This window comes from Diabrotica virgifera, chromosome 9 (genome assembly GCF_917563875.1).
Source record: "Diabrotica virgifera virgifera chromosome 9, PGI_DIABVI_V3a".
Classification (NCBI taxonomy): Eukaryota; Metazoa; Arthropoda; class Insecta; order Coleoptera; family Chrysomelidae; genus Diabrotica; species Diabrotica virgifera.
In genome coordinates, this window is record NC_065451.1 from 206698615 (window position 1) to 206724118 (window position 25504).

The following is a 25504-nucleotide window of genomic DNA, read 5'->3' on the forward strand; positions in this document are numbered from 1 at the left end:
CAAATACAGTGATATAATTATGACAAATTCATATTGAAAACAAAGGAGAATAGGCAAAGCTATGACATACCGCATGTCAAAGTCAGCAGCTAAAGAGATTCTGACGGAAGAACTAAAAGTTTTAAAATATTGCACAAAGAGAAAAAGGTTTGTTTATTATGAGAGGCGGAATCAGTGATTGTGATGGATCATCATGACGGATCACGTGGGGAAGCGGCATCCCAGAGAGATTTATTAACGCGTCTATTGCCTTCAAGAGGAGAAAGTAGAGCGACAACTATTCGCACATCTGTTGCCTGTAGGGGTCAACAAAAGAGAGAGTTGTCGGTTTGCCGTGTCTAAGATTGTCTGTATTTTTAAAGGGGTGGGGTCGAGTCAAGAGGAAAATTATTACTAAGGGTGGGATTAGGAAATAGTTTTTATATTGAGGTTGAGATTTTAAGATTTGATACAGTGAAAAATATAATATTATTTTTCGCAAGCTTTTTATTGATGACTAATATTTATTTGTTTAAATCAAAAAAACATAATATGTGTAATAACACTTCCTACTTCCTACCCGCCTATGCAAAACAGGTACAAAATAGCATAAAGCTAAATCTCATGTAAACCAGATAGAGTATGAAAATAAGTTAACAGCAATCCTCAGCTTGTGTGTGTATGTGCCTTTACTTATAATTCATTAAATAGTGAAAATAACTGGTGTTCGTAGTGAACACCATTAAGCAAGTATAATTAAAGTTTGGTTTATAGACAATAAAGTTAATGGACCGTAAAATTTTAATGAGAAACCATGTCGGCTGTAGACAGCTTATCGGCTTTGCGGAGGGGGAAGCGAACGTCATTATAATTAAAAGAATTATACACCCCTGTTTATGAAGAAAGGGTTTTTTATTATTGGAGAGAACGGCCCTTTAGTTTGCCTAGATTATAAACAATAGCTTGGTGTGCAGAAAACTACATGAAAGTTGTGAAGGTGAACCACAACTGCACGGAATGCAAGCGATGTACAGTCAAGTCTCGTTTATCCGCGAACGGTTTATTCGTGGGGCGGATTATCGTCGTATCTGCGTGGCAGTCTGTAAAGTCCTCAACAATTGTGAAGTCGTGGAGAAAATTGTTACCAAATATCGAAAATTATGTCGAACTAGCATTAGAGCAGATGATGATAAACTGCCTGTCCTTACAAGTTTAATGAACGCAGTTCCTAGGTAAGAGAATACGGTCAAATGAACCCTACAAGAGTGGTTAGATGACTACGACGCGACGCTACCTACCCGGGATTTGAGCATCTAACAGACGAAGACATCCTAAAAAATGCCGAGGAGAAAACGAGGAAAGTGATGAAGAAGAGTAGCTTGATTAGCTTGAGTGGTGGACAAGTGACTCACAAGGCGGCCTTGTGTCATGTGAATGAACTTCTAGAATACATACTCGACCAGGACCATGACCACGCACTACTTGCTGAAAAACTGATGCTGCATAAAGTGCAATGTAGAATAAAGGAACAGGTTTGCCACTCAAAGAAGAAGAAACAAGTGGCAGACTACTTTCAAAAAGTGTAAAAATGTAGGTACTGATTAAAAATTGCAAATTAAAGCTATAGGTGACACAACCTTTTTTTTGCCTTTATGCATTTGACTTCAAGTTATGGCTTATCCGAGATTTTCGTTATCCGCGACAACCATGCCAGTCAACCCCACGGATAAACGGGAGTTGACTGTATTGGGATTCAGCAGATTGTATCGAAGTCTTGAATTCTAATATTTATTTTACATTAGCTAAATGCATTTTGTCAAAGAAAGTCCGAAAAGTTCTAAAATTACATGTATCTATATCCGCTCAATTATTAAAATAATTTCAAAGTTGTGTGAACTGTATTATAAGATATGGTTCAAAGGAATTAAGAGAGGTAATTATGTTATGCAGACTAACTTACTGAGTTAGTAAGCCAACTGGGCTGCAACGGATTGAATCGGATCCTACAGGGGCGAAACAATTATGTATTAAAGAGGCGCGTCGCTTGTTATTAAACAAACTTGGGTAACCGCGTAATGAGAGGTTGCTTCCATCTTCTGTGCGGAGTCGTTGTATGGGTATCTCTGTGTGTAGTTGTTGATATATTGATTCCGTGATTGCGAGACCTTGTGTGTGGTTATACCGCATTGAGGTATCAAATTGTTGCGAGTCTGTGCGTAATTATTAATACGTTGATTTCGTACTGAGAGACAGCGTGGTTGTTTTTTGTATCATACTAACATTGTTATTGCATTTTTTAAAATCAGTAAATATAATTTTGATTATCTTTTACGGAAGTATGCCAAGGGGACTTTCTTAGGGGGCGGAACGAAGAACAGAACATTGTTGTCCAAAAAGAACTACCCGTTACAACATGTTTTGTGATTGTTAACTTGCCTATAGCTGAAGCTAAAGAAATTTGAGAAAAACAGTTATCTGACACATATGTGGCCTCTATCATCGAATCTTTTCAGACTCCTGAGAGTTGTGCTGTTGAAATCAAAAGATGGAGTGAGAGAGGATAAATTATGATGAGTGGTATCCTACATCGTTATTCCCCTGACCATTATGGAGGGTTTTAATATGAGAAACCTTGTCGACTATAGACAGCTTATCGGCTTTGCGGAGGGGGAACCGAACGTCATTATAATTAAAAGAATTATACACCCCTGTTTATGAAGAACGGGTTTTTATTATTGGAGAGAATGACCCTCTAGTTTGCCTAGATTATAAACAATCACTTGGCGTGCAGAAAACTACGTAAAAGTTGTGAAGGTGAACCATAACTACACGGAATGCAAGCGATGTATTAGGTTTTCGCAGATTATATCGAAGTCTTGAATTATAACATTTATTTTACATTTGCTAAATGCATTTTGTCAAAGAAATAATATATTAACTGAAATTGACGATAACATGTAACTAAAGACTTAGGTCTTATCAGGGTCATGCCATGAGAGGTAAGAGGTAGGTACCTATGCGTTGCCGCAGATCATTATACAGGGAAATATACTGGGCAGCAGAAGCACAGGTCGACGATATATCCTGACAAAACAATTTGAGGCAATGGTACAACTCTGTTCGTTGGGCTGTTCAGAGCAGCAGTATCAAAGGTGAAGATATCCCGGATATTCGTAATGAATAATAGCCAACTTTCTCAAAATCACTTAAAACATACGTGAACACGTCTTAATGTGCATATAGTAATTTCCCTTTGTAAGTGTCTGCATATGCGCAGTACTGTCCGTGAATGGGTTAAAGAAGGAGTATTATTATGATGGATGTATATTATTATTATGGTGGATGTGAATTGCATAGTGTAGAATTTCTTCCCTCTCGTCTTCACTGCAGCATCCATTTGACTTGCAAATTGTAGAAGTCGTGGAGGTGTCACCAGGAAAGTGTACCAATAAGTTTTCAATTTAAAAATCTTTTAGTAATATTTTTAATATTTTCAATATTAATAATTTACTATTAGGATTGAAAACTACTCCGTCTTTCAATGCCAGATGGCGCTAGCCACCTACTATCATCACTTCAGTTGCAATGGGTGGGAAAAGCTCTCGATGCGAATCAGTTAAAATATGGAGAACAGTGCCTACGTTCTTTCCGATGAGGCTCCAATAAGAGCCGAAAATCGCGATTCAAGGGACTGGACTGCACTCCGTATTCTAATTGAAAAGTAAGATTGTTTTGCCTTCGCATTGCAACTGAATAAAAATGGTATACATTTTTATTTTAAAGTATTATTATCTTAAGTTAAGTATGTATTATAAGTTTTTATTTACTTATACGAATCTTTACCAACTTGTATATTTTACAGCTACCAAAATTTCCTTTTTTCGAACATGACTTTGAAGTTCTGATAGACAAATTAACCATTATAATGTCATCTTATTCAGACTCGCCAACTTTAACAAAACTTACATTTAAATCCATACTAAGCAAATTAGGGAAAAATTTAACAGAAAAATACCGAATTCCTGATTGTTGTTCTATTTTCACAGCCGAGACTGCTGTCATACAGAAAGCACTAACTTCTTGGTGTGTTTCTTGAGTTTCTTGTGTTTCTTTCACAGCCGACGCTGCTGCCATACAGAAAGAACTAACTTCTTGGTGTGTTTCTCGAAAGTTCTTGGTGTGTTTCTGATTATTGCGAGAATGTTGTAATAGTCTCAGACTCTCAGGCAGTACTACAAGCTATTTGTAGCCATCCATTAGATAATTTCTAAAACTCCATTATTCTTGATATCAAAAAAATAATTACATAATCTAAAATCCACAAAAAAAAAACCGTGACGTTACTGTGAGTTAAAGGACATAGTGGAGTAGTTGGAAACGAAATAGTGGATGGAATGGCAAAAATACATCTGAGATATCAGAAATCACAAACATTTTTAACTTCAAAGACCTGTTTTCTATTATCAGAAGTATTGGCAGGGAAAGATGGAGGTCCAAATACGAAGATGTTCAGCAGACATCAAGAAATAATTACTTTTCTATTCATCCATTATTACCTAAAAGTATACCTCATTTTAACTACAATTATAACAAAGTGCATTCCTCATTAATAACCCGGCTAAAACTTAACCATGGCCTTTTTTCAGAGCATCTACATCGAATTGGAATCTATGAAATTCACTTCTGTTCGTGTAACAATGAGTCCATCGGGAATCTGAACCATGTATTCTTTGATTGTCTCAATCATAGGGATCAGACTCGAAACTTATATTTGGGTTTAATCAGTGGCGTAGCGTAAGTGTCGGCTGCCCGGGGCGGAGGACAATTTTGCCGCCCTCTTATTTAGGTATTTTAATTTAATGTATACTATACATTACATATTAATTACAGAGAACTTTTCGGCGAGAACAGTCATCATTATTTTGCATTATACAGGTTAGATTTTAATTAAAAAAGTTTATCTAAGTTTTACAATCACGTTTAATAATTCTCGGTCAATATTATCTGCAAAGCATTTATTTTCTGAGCGTACAATTTTATGTCAAGTCCCCTTGTTTATAAATATTTTTGTGCATCATTCACTTCATGTAGCACCGGTTGGCACAGGCCCAAAAAAAACAAAGAAATGAAAATGACTGTATCGAAATTAGTAAAGCACCTGCATCTGTCCGTTGCATGTTTAAGCTTTCACATGCCTCTGTCAGTTTCTCCAAAGTGACGAGAATGTCTTTGTAATGATGCCATCTAGCCTGGAGCTGCTCTCGTAACTTCCCAACGATGTGCTTATGAGGAAAAAAGAATAGCGACGTTCTAAAGTGTCGAAAAAATTTACTGGTATGAATTCAGTTTTAGGGTTTATTTCTTGAATTCTTTGTTGAACTCCTGAATACTTTCTAGTCATAATAGCAGCATTATCAAATGCATGGCCTCTACAGTTGCTTATATCTAGGCCATCAGCTTGAATCTTGTCCAAAATCAATTTTGAAATTCCTTCAGCAGTTTTGTCTTTAGTTTCAATGAAATCTATAAAAGATTTCATTACTTTTACTTCCTGATTTTCAATTACTACCTACGTATCTTAATACCTGACTCGTTTGAACTTTATGAGAAAGATCTGGAGTGCTGTCGAATATAATTAAATAATACTTGGCCTTTTTTATTTGCCCGATGATATGTTGGCGAGTATTATTTCCCAAAATGGCAATAAATTCGTTTTGTATTTGTGGTGAAATATAAGTGATTGAAATTTTGTCACACATTTTAGAACTTACAAGATGTTCACGAAATACAGGATCGTGTTTTGCAACTAAATTAACCAATTCTAAAAAGTTTCCTCTGTTGGTACTGGTGTCGTTTTCTATATGTCCACGTAAAGCCAAATTTTCTTTGGCAAGGAATCTTATAATATCAAACATTCTGATAAGAATTTCCTGCCATTTCTTTATTTCTTTTGCCACTATGTCTTGCTCTTTTTTGTCAATAGTCTGTCTTTTTTGAAGTCTGCTCTCCAACTCCTTCCATTTGCAATAATTTTGGATGTTTAGTGCACTACTTGATTCGTGACTTGAAACCTTAGGATTTAATTTCCACCAAGTATTAAATCCATCAGATGAGCAAAATTTAGATCCATTCGGTGTATTTACGTTCTCAAATAAACGACAACAAAAGCAAAATAATGATGCTTTAGATGGAGAATAAACCATCCAAGTGGGTAAAACTTTTTCGCCCTTAGTCAATGTACGGTAAAACCATTCCTTAGTAAGGCTCTCCTTTTGACAGATACCGTGCTCCTTTCAATCGGTCCGAATTTGTAGTTGGGATAAAAATATAAAATGGTTCAAATATTTACAAAATATTTTTATTATTTATTGTTAAATTTTGCCGCCCCCTAAAAAGGGGACTAAAAGGGGAGTAAAAACTTTACCCAGAAACAAGATGGGAAACAAAATACTCAGTTTATTGTCTCATTGGTCCGTTTAGTGGAACGTTGAATTAATTAAAGACAGACATATATCAAATAACCAAACATTATTGGGTAGACAGCTGAATAGAAGAGGTATACACTTTTCTACGGAATCCTATATTTCGTTAGTACATAGTAACTAACGTCATCAGGGACGCTAAAAGGATATTAAAGATACAATAGGGAAATTACGCATTAAAAACAACTTATTAGGGTGATATTGTCGTCATATAGATGTTATATCTTATAGTCCGTTCTTTCACGGTTTTTGCTCTAAATTTTAAAGAACCGCTTGGATTGACATGAAATTTGGCATGCGTATAGCTTACATGTCAAAGAAAAAAAGTGATGTTGTGCCGATGTGTGCTTTTGCCCTGGGGGTGACTTTGACCCCCTTTTGGGGGTGAAAAAATATATGTCCAAAATAAGTCCGGAAATGGGTAAACTAACTAATTTTAAGTATCTTTTGTTCTATAGAGATTTTTCGCCAAGTCAACACTTTTCGAGTTATTTGTGAGTGAATATGTTAATTTTTCAACAAAATAACCACATTTTTAGACGGTTTTTCGCAAATAACTCAAAAAGTAAGTATTTTGTCGAAAAAAATGTTCTTAGCAAAAATATAGCCTATAAAAAAGTAAAAAAAAATGGTGTACGCGCTAGGTCTAGGGATCTCATAGAACTAGAGTTATAGCCAATGAAAAATAGATTCATATTCACCAAATTTCAAATAGAATATTTCGACGTGAAATATCGAAAAAATTAAGCACTTTTTGGGAAAAACCTATTATAATTTTTTTAAAGTGTTTAAAAAACTTTTATTTCTGTTTTTACAAAAAGTTTCTAGCATTAAATTTAAGCAAGTTACGCTCAAAATAAAGTTGGTCCCTTTTGTTTTTGCAAAAAAAATCGGGAAGACCAACTCCTAATTAGCAACTTAAATGAAATTAATCGTTACCGTTCCACAAATTATTTTACTCATGTTGCGTTTATATGATCTGTAAGTTTCATCGAAGTGCTTATTTTTGAAAAAAATTGGTTTCAAAGTAAAATTTGTAAAAATTTAAATTTTGAAAAATATGATTTTTTTCAAAATAACTTAAAAATTGTTAGAGATACCAAGAATCTCGAAAAATAAAAAAAGTCAGATTTGCTTTTCTGAATATGATGTATTTTTTGTTTTTCTGTTAGACAAAAATTGATTAAGATTTGGTGTTTCTAAATTTGCATACATTCGTGATCAGTGACTCGTTCAACCCCTTTTAACTACAGCCCTTTCAATAGTAAGGACTTTAAACCGATGAAACTTACAGATCATATAAACAATATATACACGAGTCAAGAAACTTGTTAAGTCGTAACGATTAAGTTCATTTAAGATAATAATTAGGGGGTGATTTTCTCGATTTTTTTACCAAAACCAAAAGGGACTAACTTTATTTTGAGCGTAACTTGTTTAATTTTGATGCTATAAATTTTTTTATAAAACAAAAATGAAGCTTTTTTTAAACACTTTAAATAAGTTGAAATGAGTTTTCCCCGAAATATGCTTCATTTTTGGATATTTCACGTTAAAATATTCCATTTGGAATTTGACGAATATGAACCTATTTTTCATTAGCTATAACTCTGCTTCTACTAGGTGTAGAGACGTGATATATACACCATTTTTTTAAATTTTTTACAGGCTGTCTTTTTGCTAAGAATGTTTTTTCGACAAAATACTTACTATTTGAGTTATTTGCGAAAAACCGTCTAAAAGCGTGGTTATTTTGTTGAAAAAATGAACATATTCACTGCCAAATAACTTGAAAAGTATTGACTTAGTGAAAAAACTCTATAGAACAAAAGTTACTTAAACTTAGCCAGTTTATCCATTTCCTGACTTTCTTTGGACGAATATTTTTTTCACCCCCAAGGGGGGTGAAAACAACCCCCATGGCAAAAGCACATATCGGCACAAAATCACTTTTTTCTTTGACTTGTTAGCTATGTGTATGCCAAATTTCATGTCAATCCAAGCGGTTCTTTAAAATTTAGAGGTTTTGCAATGTTTTACCGTTAAAGAACGGACTATTAGTAAAATTGTAAACACTGATTTTTTTTATTTTAAAATTTTTTAAATTGTAAGATTTACATGGTTAAAATATTTTATTAAATTAAAAATTTAAATTTTAAAATACTAAAATATTTTTTTCGAATTTTGCATGTGGATCTAAAGTTTATTCTGAATAGTTTTTTTTTTCAATACCTTAATAAGGAAACAACTTTCCTGTAGCTGGTAATATACAATCAATCACAAAAAAAGGTTTTATTGAAAAATCCTTTATAAAAAAGGTATAAAATTAATTAAAATCCCTTAAAAGACTACATCAATCACAGAACGTTTTGGATATATAAAATATCATCATCAGTGTTAGAACTGGTTGGTCACATGCTGAGCCACCAAAAAATACCAGAGTATAAACTTTTTAAATGGTATAAAATTTGTTACATTAAAATTGTTACTTAAAATTCCAAACAATGGATAAAATTTATAAAGATAAGGCCCTTAGGCACTGTATGACTAGCCCATCACGTGGGTTGCTGAACAGATGATGAGGGAGTTATACAGTGCCTAAGGCCCTTATCTTTATAAATGTTATCAAATGTTTGGAATTTTAAGTAAAAATGTTACTTATCTTTATAAATTTTATCAAATGTTTGGAATTTTAAGTAAAAATGTTACTTAAAATGTTATACCATTTAAAGGGTTTATACCCTGGTATTTCTTTGGTGACAGCATGTGATCAACCAGTTCTAATATTGATGATGATATGTTATACAGGGTGTTTCATTAATAATTGTCCATATAGTAACTGGAGAAACCTTAGCACAAAATATGAAGATTTAACCTAAAACACTTAAATAAAAAGTGGTTCCTTACTGAGTTACAGGGTGTTTTATCTAGAAATTTAAAAATTTTTTTTTGCTCAGCATTTTAAAACTATTCGACGTATCCTTCTCATACTTGGAAGAAAGTGTGACTATTATACACTCTACTAAATTATGATAAACAAACGTTTTTAGCTACTACCAGAGGCGTGCGACAGGGGATAGTGAATGGTTGACCCTTCTCAAATTCTACGCCACTGGAGGAATTACTATTTTAGTGCCATTTTTAGATTCTTTAATACTGTTTACGTAAATAACATACTCCTCATTGGCAACGAAAAAGTCATTAGTTTTCGAGATATTTGAAGTTAAATATGAAACGGCAGTTATCTTGATTAATTTATATGATTCATATGATTAAAATTTAAAAATTATTTGTACCCAGTAGTTTAAAACAATTTGGCGTATCCTTATCATACTTGGCAGAAAGTGTAGGTACTGTACACCCCACTAAATTAAGATAAGTAAACGTTTCTAGCTACTACCAGAGGCGTACGACATGGGATAGTGACAGGGGATAGTTGACCCTTCCCAAATTCTACGCCACTGACGAAATTGCTATTTTAGTATAATTTTTTGATTTTCCGATACTTTATATGTAAATAATATACGCTTCATTCGTAACGATAAAATGATTAGTTTTCGAGATATTTGAAATTAAAAATGAAGCGATACAAAACATTAATCAAAATAAACGCGTCGTTTCATTTTTAACTTCAAAGATCTCGAAAACTAATGACTATATCGTTACGAATGAAGAATATATTATTTTCATAGAAAGTACTGGAGAATCCAAAAATTCAACTAAAATAGAAATTCCGCCAGTCGCGTAGAATTTAGAAAGGGTCAACCATTCATTTTCCCCAGTCATACGCCTCTGGTAATAGCCAGAAACGTTTTTTAACACAGTTTAGTAGTTTGTACAATACCTATACTTGCTGCCAAGTATGAAAAGAATACGTCGAATAGTTTTAAAATGCTGAGCAAAAATAGTTTTTAAATGTTTAAATAAAACACCCTGTAACTCAGTAAGGAGCCACATTTTATTTGGTGATTTAACCTAAGTGTTTTAGGTTAAATCTTCGTATTTTGTTCTAAGGTTTCTCCAGTTACTATATGGACAATTATTAATGAACAACTCTGTATATCTAAAATATTCTGTGATTGATGTAGCCCTTTAAGGGATTTTTAATAAATTTTATACTTTTTATAAAGGATTTTTCAATAATTTTTTTAATTTGAGTTGTGTTTGGACCCCCCTCAAGCACGTTTCCTGGCTATGTGCCTGGCCATCTCTTTCTCTCCACACACACAAGTTTTTATTTCAATAATATAAATAATTTTTCTCTGACTAAATCAAATAATAATCCAAAAAATGTAAAATTCTATGCTAAAGAATCTTCTTATTCCACTTCAATAAAAAAGAAAGCCCCAGTAATTAATCTCCCGTCATCAGAGCTAAAGCGCCCCTTTTGTGAAAAGGAATAAAGTGTCGGTCGAGTAACTGCAAAGGTCAGATCGCAATGCAAAGGACACTAGGCCAAGAGTGCCACTTAAGACTTAGACTCACCTGAAAGCTCGATCCGAGATATGCTGAAGATGGTTATTGGTAAGAATAAGTGCCTGCACTTGGCAACCCGCCAGACTCTCCGATTCGAGGATCGTTGTTCTAGTCCCGACTACTTCCAGCTGACTGATGCTGCCTTCGGGCAAATCTGAAACACCACAAATGCGGATGAAGGGATATAAAGACGAGGCGATATCATAAATTTTCATTTTAATTTACATTATTTCATTCTTTTATAAAGTGCATTTGCTTTTCTTTCATTCAATATTCTTTCTAATGCCACTGAAAGAAGAAATAATAAATTATAAGTTAAATATTATGTTTTTATGGGATTAGCTTCAATTGATTGTAATGAGGTGCTTTAAGGAGGGAGTATCGTTTGAAAATGTTGAAATTTTCGATTTTTTTATTATTTCAAATGAAAGTACATAACTTTAAGACTCCTCTCTGAAAATTTCAGATTGATCGCAGGAAAATTACCGGAAATACACCATGTTGAACATCCCTACATTCGACCCACTTTGCAGCAGCTTCGCGCCAGCGCGCTTGAGCGTAGTGAGAAACGTTCAACAATTGTTCCCCTTCTCTTTTTTAAATTACTCCGTGATTCAAAAACATATTCTGGTCTGTATCACTTTACGATTTGATAGACAAAAAATAAATTAAAAATAAAAGTTGTCAAAATTTTAATATCGTTTTTCTCAAAACTGCTTTTTTCAAAGGCGTAAACATTGTAACTCAAAAACTACTTGACCCACCCACCAGGAATTTTGTATATATTTTCTTTAGACATTCCTTGAGATAACGCTGTCGAGATATTCTTTGTTTTATGTTTATTTTTTGCTTAACAATAATAAATATGTTACTTTTCGCCGTTAAAAACATAGTTATTTTCATTTCTGAGTGATACCTACCAAAAACTCAAAAATTATTTTAAACTAAGAAATTTGACGACGTTACCTCAGGCAATATATTATAAGCTAATAAAATCGTTTTGAATTTTTGTTTAACCTGATCCAATGACGAGTTTTGATGCAGGGCCGCCGCTACAATGTGTGCAAAGTGTGCACACGGGCGGCCGATTATAGGGCCGGCCAAAAGCTGGTCACTGATGATAATACTTTTTTTCAAATGAAAATAAATTCAAAAAATTAAATAGTAATGATTCAGATATTTCTATATACTCTAATATTTCAAGCAATCTAAACAAAAATGCCAGAAAATGTTATTTATTATATGAACTGCCCTTTTGCAGCTGTAGTCATAAAGTAGTTCCGTGATTGCTTTTTAATTCAAAGTGGCTGGCGGCTTTCGGACTTTTATTTTTATCTACTTGGTCCTTATGCGATTTGTTCAAATTCTGAACATTTATGATTTGTTAAGAGAGTACGATACGACAATAGGATACTTTCCGAGAATTTAGATAAGTGCTTGTTAAGTTGCTCTCATTGAGTAATAAAAAAGTCGTTTTTATTACTCGATCGTTTAAAAAAATATTTTTTATTACTCGAGCTATAAAATTGTTCCTTTATGCTTATGTCTGTATGGTTATAGATGGATTATAGTTCAGTCTAAGTTGAGAATTTGATAATTTTAGACACGCTTTTGATAAACGATTTTGTTTGTAATATAGTAGTGTGACCGTTTCTTTTGCACACTACTGTATTTCAAATAGGCCTGGATCCCGCGTACCAAAAAAAGTTGATTAATAGCAAGCTGAAAATTTGTTAATAGCTTAACGATATCTAGTCTGGCAAACTTTGATGTACGGGAACACTGGAACAGGTGAAGATTTAATTGTGAAACAGTTTAAAAATTTGGAACGTCAGATTACGAAAACGGCCAATGTATTTTGTCGAACAGCACATCCAATTGATTTGTTACCCTTTCATTAAACTCTCGTGCAAAAATCAGACTGCTATTACTAACCAACTTGATTCCTGTCATTTAACATTCTTCGTGTTCTACTCATTAAAATACCCATTTGGTGATAAGCAAAAGTCTGATTTTTGCATGAGAGTTTAATGAAATGGTAACAAATTATTGGAAGATATGTCCGACAAAATACATGGAACGATTTCGTAGTCTGATGTTCCAAATTTTTAACCTGTTCCACAGTTTAAACTTCCCCTGTTCCAGTATTCCCATACATCAAAGTTTGTCCGACTAGACACTGTTAAGCTATTAACAAATTTTCAGCTTGCTAATAAATCAACTTTTTTGGTACGCGGGATCCAAGCCCATATATTTAAACATATTAGTAAACAAGTAAGCATGCCGAATGTTGTAAGTAGTCTTGTAAACAAAACTTACACATGTAGGTATTAGCACAATATTGCACTTCTGTATATTATTATTGACATAATAATAACTTTTTTTGGTATGCGGGATCCAGGTCTAAAGGTAACGTCGAGATCAGAGCAATTATTATTATTAATATACGCGTTACGGTCTCCTGTACATTTCTTTAGATACTAGTACTTATGTTAAAACGATTAAAGGGTTGGGGGGGGGGGGAGGGGGGCGGCAAATATTAAGTTGCACACGGGCGGCCAACATTTTAGAGGCAGCCCTGATTTTGATATACACCTCAGAATTCATTTTTTTTAGGTGTCTCTAAAGATTTACCAATGTTGGCTTATTTTTCAATGTTTTGCCTTGCAATATTTTTGAATATTTTTTGAATTGTACTGAATATGCTTCTGTCTTTTAAAAATAAAATAGTTCAAATAATCATAGTTAAAAAAATTAACCAAAATGTGCTTGAAATGTTGATTTCAAACTATACCTTTCTTTTAAATCTTTTTACGTTGAGCAAGGTAAAGTTATAAGCAAAAATGTCTCTTAAAATTGTCTCTTCTAATAATAAGAAACACAACATTATTTTTGTTAAAAGTGTATATATTTATTAGTTTGTTGGTTATAAGCATTTAAATTGTTAATAACAAATTTTAGTCCAAAAATTCTGATTATCATGTTGAAGATTCGACCTTAGCGAGTCAAACTACATAAAAAACAGTTAAAAACTCATAGAACTTAATTCTCCACAAAATCCCCTGTTCAATTTTTCACATGCAAAAAATATTTTTTTTACTGTATTAAACCCATAATTGCAATCCGTAGTTTTATATAATTCTTAAGCCAACCCTGACAGTACCTAGTTATCCCTATCTAGTTTCAGCCCTACTCAATACAGGCAATTTACTGAGACATTTTGTGAACTGAAAAGATATTCGATCTCTTCTTGTACTACCCTCCGAAGGGTAAATACTCTCTTTTGTGTTAGCTTTCGTGGGCAACACATCTATTTCAGTTGAACCTTTCCCTCTTTCTCTGGGTTCCATTAAACGCTTTTCCAGTCTCTGCAAAGACGATAATCCGATATAAACAAACCGTTAATAATCAATTAAAAACAATCAAAACTCGTGCACGAAGCAGCCGCATGTGAAACCGGTGTATGTGACGTGATAAAATCGCAAATAGTGAACCAGTGACTTGGTAAGATTTTTCACAAACGTATAATATTGTCTGTATTGTATTGAAATAATATAATTTCATATATGTACATGTCTTTATGGTGCATCCCCTTTGCCCATAGACTAAACTATTTCAAAGGAAACTACTCTAATTTGGAAAATAACAGCTTAAAAACTATAACTAAACTTCGCAGGCAGGCGTTAATTAAAAATTGAACGGGTTAAAGTTTTTCCAAACGTGTACTTAGTTCTTAAGAATTTTCATTGGGGATTTTTATTTCTCGACTTCCTCAAAGGGAGTTTTCACGAGGAATTCGACCTTAGTCTCTACTCGTTTATCCAGCAAAGTAAATATAAAAGTAGGTACACTACTGGACAAAAAGACCCGGAATTGTTTGTAATTATCTTTAATTGCTAAAGACACAGCGGTAAAACGTTTCTTAAAAGCATTTGAAAAAGCATAATATATCAGTTAATGTGTTTGGAAAATACAATTATTCTATGCTTCAATACATTTAGATTGAAATTCTCATATTGAAATGAAAATATGAAATTCTGTATTTTCTCTGTGTTATGATATTGATCAGCATATTCTTATTTTGATTAATTAATTAATTATTTTAATTACTATTTATGGAAACAAAACCAAAATTATATAAATCTCTCCTATAAAATGTATTCTCGGAGCTAATTTATTTTAATGTATTACCTTTATTTTGTGGCTTCTAGTATCTCTAGCTGCTTACTTAGACAAGGCGAAAACGGCGGGTTCGAAGGGAAAAATATTCCCATGAGATTTTTTTGCATAATCACATTAGTGAGGCATCCCAGAATAAGGTTCAAGAAGTCGCCCAAGTGAAAAGTGGGCCAATTTTTTTTTAACAATTTTTTTTAATCAAATTGCAAGAATCAATATTTTTGGCCCGAACAATTTTTTATTCAATTTTTTGGACCATTCTGGACAAAAAAGGTCTCTTATAATTTTTCTCTAAAGTTGATCGTTTTCGACTTATAATCAATTTAAAATTGAAAAAAACGAAAAATGGCGATTTTCAAGGCTTAATTACTCGGTTAAAAGTTATTATTATGAAAGTCAGAAAGTGACTAAATCAAAGTTTAAAGCCTCCCCTACAAGATCCTGAAGAAATTTTTGTCATTATTTCATTACTAAGCTGTTATTTTTTAAGTAATAATAATAAGCGCCATGCACGTGTGCGGGGCTGTAAATGCTGAGTGCGAGAGAGAAGCAATTCCAGCAGTCCAATTGTGCATCTTACTCGCACTCACATTTACAGCAGGGTCAATACGATACAACCACTCATTGTTATTAATTAAAAATAACAGCTTAGTAGTAAATTAATGACACAGATTTCTTCAGGATCATGTAACGGCGACTTTAAACTTTGTTTTAGTCACTTTCTGACTTTCAAAATAATAACTTTTGACCGAGTTATTAAGCCTTAAAAATGGCCATTTTCGCGTTTTTCAAATTTTAACTTGCTTATAACTCGAAAAAGGTCAACTTTAGAGAAAAATTATAAGAGACCTTTTTTGTCCAGAATGGTCCAAAAAAACTAAACAAAAATTAGTCCGGGCCAAAATATTGATTTTTGCAATTTGATTAAAAAAAAATTGTTAAAAAAAATTGGCCCACTTTTCTCGTGGGCGACTTCTTGAACCTTATTCTGGGATGTTTCACGAATGTGATTATGCAAAAATATCTCATGGGAATATTTTTCCCAACGAACCCGCCGTTTCCGCCTTGTCTAACTTCATCAGGATAAAACAGGGAAAATAAATATACTCAATGTCATATAAATTCTATAAATATTATTAATATACTCTATGTCAGGGCTTCCCAAACTTATTCGTACTGTGACTCCCTTGGGACTTTGCTATTTTTTTGCGACGCCCCTCAACCCAACCCCCAATAATACTTATAAATTTTAATACTAGCCTTGTAACAGGTTACAGTTATAACAAAAACACGATTTGAACATTTATAATTTTTATTAGAAATTAAGAACGAAATCAAAACATAGGCACAAAAATAAAAAGGGATAGGTACCTATTTATTTATGTAACTGGCTGGTTAATGTGAGGGATGTGCTTGCTCTTTTGAGCACAGCTTATGAAACCGCGGCTTCAGTTTGGAAATTGCCACTCTCATTTCTTTTTCTACGTTTATGTTTGATCTGTACTTGTTTTCAATTACTACTGCCACTGCAGAAAAGACCGATTCGCACAGGTACGAAGTCGCAAATGGTAATAAAACCTTTAATGCAGAAATGGCCGAACACCGAAAGGAACAAATGGGTCTACTGATTAAGTAAAGTAAAGTAAGTAATGCAGAAATACTGATGGTATGATATTCATGAGAAACTGAGCTCCAAAAGCTTTAAGCTAGAATCATAGGACAATTCTGTCAGTTGTTCTTCTTCCTCTGTTGAAAGTATCGATTGTGTCAGAGGCGGCTCTAGCCCATGTAGCGCCCGTGTGCAGTAGATGCCTTGGCGCCCTTTGGTAGACGCGCAGTCAAAATGGAATAGTCGAATAGGTACCTATCTAGTACTAGTACATGGGGTATTAGAGGCATTAGGTACGCTTATAATGTAAACAAAAATCCAGATGCAAATATTGCAATTTAAAGGTTGCGGAACAACCTGCATATGATATATTTGTTAAAAGTACACGTTTAAAGCACGCATGTGAAAGTTTGCAGAATGAGTGAACCGAGTTCTGCAATTCACATGAGTGCCTTAAAAATGTACTTTTTAACACGCATATCATACAATATTTTTTTCTACAAACGTAATTACAGGACAATATCTACAAAAACTTTTACTTGAACTTGACTGACATTCCATTTTTATATTTTTTTGACATTACATCAAAAATGCCTATACGGTAAATACGAACTGCAGTGCCATAAATTTTTTAAAGCACTAGTGCCTTAAAGTAGCATTTTTAACGCTCGTATGGAGTGCTAAAAATTGCATTTTTAACACGGTTGTAGAAAAAAATATTTAATTAAAAATTAAATTTTTTACCTATGAGGTGAGGTTAAAAATTGGTTGAGGAAATTTGACAGGTTTGAGTCCACGAGTAAATAGTACTTTTAGGAAGGAATTGGTTAAATGAATAAAAAAGAACACCGTTGTGATTATTTAAAAAAACAATAATAATTTATTAACGAATTATTACAGTACGCACATACTATAACATATAATTATAAAAAAGATACTTTTCGTGCTTTTGCATTATAGAATAATATGATTTACCGCCAACCGTCACTAAACTCATCCATTATTGTATTCATTTGCAGCAGTAAAGTAACACTTTATTGTACTGAAAGAAGAATTTTAATTTACCTGCTGCGATTAATCGAGATTGAATGTAAGTAGTCGATGGCAGTAATCGATTATTAATTTGAGTTAACTTGCAATTTATGTACTTTAATTATTAAAAATATTGTACAAAATTAACGACATTGTTAATTAAATTTATGCCAAAAATAAAATTCTGTAGTATTTTGTAATTATATTCATAGAAAATAAATCAAAACTTGACCGAATTAGTAATTATTCAATATGTATTGATATACTATCAATTAAAAATCGAAAGCGGCCATCATGCAAAAGTCATCTGTCATCACTGTCATAAAATTTTTATTAACTCTAATATTTAAAAAATTCTTAAATTTTAAATTATAAGTAAGTGTTAACCAATATCAAATTGTTGGCGATAAAATTTTGTATGCACCACGTCAGTAAAGCATCTTTATCGAACTCGTCTGTTATTCGCCTAGCTCGCTAGTCTCGTTCGGCTCATAATATCAGACTCGTTCGATAAAGAGTAAATTTACTGACTTGGTACATAAATAACTATTACTTCAATTTTTATTTCATGTTCAATACTTACTAGTTATAAATTTGTCAATCGGCTTTGCGACAATGTTGACCTTAGATAATTTTTAATTATTTTTAATTTAGAAAATGATCTTTTACTGTGCGCTACTGTCACTGGCAATGTGAGGTAAATTCTAAGGGGAGTGAACAAATTTGGGAACACTGAAAGTAATTTATTTGCATACAAGTAATTTAAAATATCCAAACCTGTAGTAGAATCCAATGTAATTTTTCATTAATCGTTTTAAAGCATATTTTATGTTGAAAAACAAAGTAAAGGATCCGCTCTTTGGCCCTCGCTGCCGGCGCCCCCAACATCGCGGCGCCCGTGTGCACCGCACACCCTGCACAATAGGTAAAGCCGCCCCTGGATTGTGTGGATGACTGGAAAGGGTTTCTGACCTAGTCATATTGCTCCAGATCTTCGGGAAAATATTTCTCAAAGTGTTCGCTCAGGCGATATGTGTTGCGTAAACATATTTTTTAAAGAGGGATTGAGGATTTCTATCGATTTTTCTTGTAGAATACCTTGTAAAGTAGGGAAACAGTCAATTTCTTGATATTCTAATTTTCTCTTCCGTAAGAGCAACTTCTTCTGAAACCCAGTAATTTTATCTGCCAATGGCAGAATATGAATATTTTTTCCCTGCAAAGACTTATTAAGATCATTTAATTTGTTAAATATGTCCAGAATCCATATTATGCTAATTTTATTATAAACTCTGAATTAATAAAGTTTTGCGCAATAGTATGCGATTCTGTATGTAGATACGTGTAAAATTCATTTCTTAATTCGTATACATGTCCGAGTACGTTGCCTTTGCACAGCCAACGAGAGTTCTATTAATAAATTAAAGGCATTTCTTCACAAAGTTCTTAAAAATCTTGATTTCATGGGTCGTGTGTAGATCACCACTTTAATAATGCTATCCATCACAACACTTAATTCAGGTGTAATTTCTTTGCTACTAAGGCCTCTCTATGTATGACAAATGTGTCCATTTTACACTTGGAGCCTTGGTTTTGATGAGAGCTTGTAGTCCTCCATACTGTCCAGGCATCGCTCGGGCACCCCCGTACACACGCCTAAACAGTTATCCCAGTTAATATTATTTTCAGTCATATATCAGTTTAAAATAGCGAATAAAAGTCCGCGCTCACACGCGACGCACCTGGAACAAAGCCGCGACGCCCCAGGGCGTCACGACGCACAGTTTGGGAAGCCCTGCTCTATGTCATAGTATGTATAAGTTTTTAGTTTGTGAAAACTGTCATTATAGATAGGAGTGCGTGAAGGGTTTAAAGTGTGCGTGAAGTAACAATGTATTTTAAACGGTATTTACTTTTTCGCACACTTTCAATGGGTATTTTGGCACAGTTTCATATAATCAAATATCCTTAACTTTCGCGTTTTCATGGTGATGACAATATGAGCAATGACTCACAACAAAATTTTTGACAGTTTTGTGGTTTGAAAGTAGTTAGGATTTTTAAATGTCAAAGTTCTAAAAATTGTAGAATAGAAATGAATTCCAGTAACGAAGAGTTACAGTTTTTTTATTTGTTTATCGTAGATAAAATATTGTATGAAACTGTACGTGAAGTAATTTTTGCGAACTTACGCGATGTATAACACTCGCTCCGTTGTCGCTCGTGCTCTAAATATCGCGTGCGTTCGCAAAAAGCATACTTCACGAACTGTTTCATAAATAACTATTATTTATCCAATATACCATAAATATAAGATTTAAATGTATGCTAAAACTCAATTTTGCTGCAACTATTTCTTATCTAATAAATTAATCTTTAATTCTGCTCCTAATTAATCTCATTTTTTAACAAAATTTTCATTTAAATAATTCGTTAGACTGTTCTTACTATTATATAAAAAAATAAAATTTACTTTTCACCTTTTAAATAGATTAGTTATTTCTTCTTTGAATTTATGAATGACTAAATTATACTGTAGAACTGTTCAATAAAAATAAACAAATATGGTATGTGATATAAAACAACTCTCTCCATTTCACAAATAATCTGACTAACCTTTTTTCTCTTCTTTTCTTATTCTCATGGATTGTGTATTTCTCGATTCTCCCACACGTGCTCCTCGGATGCTGCGAACGATCCTTCTCGTCCAAAACTGCTTCACAAACAAACAACAGCACTCGCTCGAAATATCTCCTCAATTTTCTCTCTGCTCGATTCCTTGTGCAAATTAATACCAACCGGCTACTCGTTCCAGACAGAAACAGGAATCTCTTCGGACACAAGGAGATTTAACTTCTCAACTCGATCAACGATTTCGTTTCAACACGATTCTGCTTACACGGCTGCCAACGTCACCACTTTACACAGACTTCTTACTTTTCAAAAACTGGACTGCTCCCCTCAGATCTTCATTACACAGTGAAACTTTTTTCCTCCTCAAACTCGGACTCAAAACACTCCATTCTTCCTCCATCCGACTCTCTCGCCTATCACAGAACATCCTCTCTACACATTACATCCTTACTTTCATTTCTTAAGAACAAATTATTTTTGTATACAACTTTTCCATTTTGTCAAATTGCAGAAGATACCAAAATTACTTTTGTGTTTCTACATGCTATAAAAACCCGATATTATAAAACTCAACAATTGCGTTTACCGTCTTTCCTTCTAAAAAGCATTTATAAACGTCCTCTTGTTTACTTCAAAGCGAATACATGTACTTTCTAATCCGACCGTATTAATTGTCTAAGTCCGTTCATAGAATCATTGACACTGAACGATTAACACTTTTCACGAAACACTGCTTATGACTAACTAATACTATTTACAATTTTTGGCCATATACAGGGCGATGAAAGTCTATGATCTCGTGGTCTTTGACATAAATTAATTTTCTAAATTTCTCCCTTAAAAATTATATAACAGTACATAATGTGGGGACTGTTTTCTCTGACGAGCAGTGTAATTTAACTTGTTCAATTTTTAATTAACGCCTGCCTGCGAAGTTTAGTTATAGTTTTTAAGCTGTTATTTTCCGAATTAGAGAATTAGAGCAGTTTTCTTTGAAACATTTCCCCGAATCGCTGACGCTTAATTAATTGTACTTACTTGGAAATTTGTAAAAGGGAACTGAAAGGCAACTGACACTGTGAATCGTTTTGGCGGTAGAGTCGTGCTCGTCTAATGAACAAGAACACATGGAATTAAAGCTGCAGTCACTTGACGAGAAACAGTCGAAACATCGTAGGAAGAAGATTAGTATTGTGTATAAAACCAGAAGCATTGTACCTGCAACAATAAATAAATAAATTAAATATTATTTGTTGTTCTTAATGAAGTATATTACTATACAAGAAAAGTACTTTTCTCAATAGACCAGGGCGTATCTGTAAAAATATTAGTACATTTGGATGTTGAGAGGTGACTCATATTTTTTTGCAGAATATGCTTGAAAATAATTCATATAATAATATTGGAGTTATCTTCCCACTCAAAAAGGTCCGGAAGATTGTTTAAATAATCAAAATGTCAAAAAATTAAGGAAAAATTCGATTTTTTCCTTCGTTTGTTGATTATAACTCTAACAAGTAATTGGACTTCGTAAGTCCTAGGTTTTCACCCAAAATAATCGAAAGTAGAACTGGAAGACGATATTTGAATTTTACGTGTAACTTTGCGTGGATTGATATACGAATTTACTAATGTTGAGTCATTCTTACTAAACTTTGACATTTGTCACCTCATTTATGATTCTACCCGGTATAATGGCAGAGGAGTTACATTGGCGGTCCTACGGACCGACGGAAAGATTGCCCAGGTCAAATATCTCACCTTAGTACCATCCTTGGATTATCAGCTTTTATTTGACACCTCATTTGTCATTCTACCTGATATAATGACGGAGAAGTTATATTCGCGGTCGTACGGACCGACGGAAAGACAGCCTAGGTCAAATATCTCACCTTTAGTACCATCCTTGGATTATAAGCTTTCATTTGACACCTCATTTATCATTCAAGCTGGTATAACGATGGAGGAGATATATTCGCGGTCGGAGGGACCGACGCACAGACCGCCTAGGTCAAATATCTCACCTTAGTACCATCCTTGGATTATCAGCTTTTATTTGACACCTCATTTGTCATTCTACCTGGTATAATGACGGAGAAGTTATATTCGCGGTCGTACGGACCGACGGAAAGACAGCCTAGGTCAAATATCTCACCTTTAGTACCATCCTTGGATTATCAGCTTTCATTTGACACCTCATTTGTCATTCTACCTGGTATAATGACGGAGGAGTTATATTCGCGGTCGGAGGGAACGACGCACAGACCGCCTAGGTCAAATATCTCACCTTTAGTACAATCCTAGCATTATCAGCTTTCATTTGACACCTCATTTGTCATTCTACCTGGTATAATGACGGAGAAGTTATATTCGCGGTCGTACGGACCGACGCACAGACCGCCTAGGTCAAATATCTCACCTTTAGTACCATCCTTGGATTATAAGCTTTCATTTGACACCTCATTTGTCATTCTACCTGGTATAATGATGGAGGAGTTATATTCGCGGTCGTACAGACCGACGGACAGACCGCCAAGGTCAAATATCTCACCTTTAGTACCATCCTTGGATTATCAGCTTTCATTTGACACCTCATTTGTCATTCTAGCTGCTATATTGCCGGAGGAGTTGTGGTTACGGACAGACGGACAGACGGACGTGGATAATACAAAGATTTCACATTTTTTCAAAATGGGTGAAAACAAAACTATTCATTTACGAGAAAAGTTGCACTGACATAAAATTTGCGTAATTAAATTTACTACAATAAAGGACTAGTTAAAATTTTTAAAAATTGCCACCCTGGTTGCAAAACACCAAGAATTGCGAAAAAACCATAAATAAACAAGTATTCGCATTCTACTTTTTTTAACCATTTATGCTACACTTAGGACCTTCATATTTCACCCTTAAAAACTTTATGATATAATAAAACAACATTGTAAATTTCATTAGGATCGGTTTAATAGGTTTTGCAAAATAAATTTTGCAATCCAGCTTTCGCAAAAAAAATTCATTTTTTCAAAATGTTGCAGGACTGAAAATAAAGCAGACAGCAAGTTGAGTTTTCTTACATATAGAGAAATACTGTACCTTTGATTTGCAATTTGCAAAATTAAAATCAGTTAGCTACCACGGCGTCAGGAATTTTTTAAATAAACAATAATTGTTGGTGCTACGCGCAGGAGAGCGGATACGTTTCAGAGCCGTGCGGTAAATATTTTCAATATGATGCAAGTCTTCGAAATGCCGCCGCTTAAATATTATTAAACTTAACTGTTATATTTAGTAAATTAAACTACACAAAATGAACGAAAACCGTTCAAAACCAGTATATTCATCAATCAACGCGAAAACTTTTATTTTAAAAACAAAACATACTCTAAAGTAAATGAAATATATTAGGTATCTATTAACATTACATTAAGTAACATTTACAAAAATTATAATTTTATCCTTCTGACTTTAATTTTGGTAAACTCGTCAATCAGATTGGTGTAGTCTAGTGTGGATAGATAGGTGTAGTGACAACTATATTGAAATAAGTGCTAATCTTTTAGTTTCGTCTGTCTTAAGGTTTCGTAAATAGTTTTTTCCACCTACCTCTACCGAAAGTATACTTTTCCTGACCTGATTGTAGGGAGCAAAGTCGTACTTTTCCTTCCTAGGGAGGGAAAGTACTTTTCTTCCCTAGGAAGAAAAAGTAAAAGTGACGTCATGGTATGTCATGATGAAATAACTTATTGACGCTCTATACAATATTCTGTTTTCTATTACGTAAGTATCTATACATTTTAACGTTTATTTATAGAGCACCCTGTATTTTGCAGAATGGTAAAAACAGTAAATTGTTATTTTGATTTAACAGTGTTTACATTAATAATTTGACTTATATTTGACAGTTGACAGTTATACTGTACCTACTTGTTAGTTTTAGTGCTCTAATAAATTTTGTCAGTTAGTTACATAAATAAATTATTTAAAAATGAAAAAATTACTTGATATTTGAGGAAGGTGGAAAAATAATATGTATAACATGGGAGTAAAGTGCCTTTTCCTCCCTTGTTATACAAATAACTATTAATAATTTTTAATTTTGAAAAATTTCTTTCCCACTAGCTACCAAGACAGGGAGTGTTCTTTGTGTTACAATTACATTTGGGTATAAAGAAATTAAAGGTTTCATGGTAAAAGTATTTGAAATTGAAATTGAAAGTATTGAATTAAAATTCATATTTACAATATTTTTCTAGTGTTTTATTATCTATTTCCCTCAGTTTAAAAATATCATAAAAATTTATTACTTATGAGTTTCTAGAAGGAAAAGTCGACCAATCAAAGAATTAACGTAAATGTCTAAAATATAGATGAACAACTTTAAAGTGACACCGCGCACCTCTTATGGAAAATATAATGTCACTCAAATGATATAAAATTTACATGAATAGATTCGTCTCGAAATTTCAATCATTTGATACCCTTGCGTTAACTCTAAATTTTGCTTAATTAGGGCGTTAAATGTAATTAAAGTATATCGAAATCGCATTTTGAAGTCCATAAAACTGGCATTCATAAATAATATTAGTCTAGCGGCGATTGAAAACAGTCTATTCACCATTAGATTTAGCCGATTAGAGGCGGTACAACTAACCAAATTTATTATCAATAATAATAATAGGATAAGATAGGATAAGTAAGCCTCTGCCTTAATCCCTCAGAAAGATTTATGGAGTAAGCGAATTACAAAATCTTTTTTCTCCCTTTGACACACGTACATTCCCATTTGATTTTAGATTTATTTTTATCAATTTACGCTCTTATTATTCAAAATACAGAGTTGGCGCAATGATAAGAAATTATCGTAAATTCGGGACGAATCTCTTCATGTAAATTTTATTTCATTTGAGTGACATTATATTTTCCATAAGATGTGTGCGGTGTCTTTAAGCTTCATCTGTTAAGAGCTCTGCCACAGATTTTTCGTTATCAAATAAATGCTTTTTCACCTGGCTGGAATATCATTTTCAGCTGGAGATTCGGAACTTATATTAAGATTTTCTCCAATTTCATTAAATTTTCATTTGGTCATTAGCCATATATCTATTATTGTCTG

The 25504-nt window shown here is 33.4% G+C and overlaps 1 protein-coding gene across 1 annotated transcript in view; it reads right to left on the minus strand.

The window, feature by feature from the left end:
- The window catches only part of LOC114334051 (chaoptin-like), a 233205-nt gene that overhangs the window by 27477 nt on the left and 180224 nt on the right, over positions 1-25504 (minus strand). Inside the window, exons 2-3 of the mRNA XM_050662484.1 lie at positions 21430-21609; positions 10947-11091 (exon numbers count right to left, since the gene is read on the minus strand). Of these exons, the coding sequence (XP_050518441.1) occupies positions 10947-11091; positions 21430-21604 (320 nt within the window). The 5' untranslated portion in view covers positions 21605-21609. The remainder of the gene's footprint in view (positions 1-10946; positions 11092-21429; positions 21610-25504) is intronic.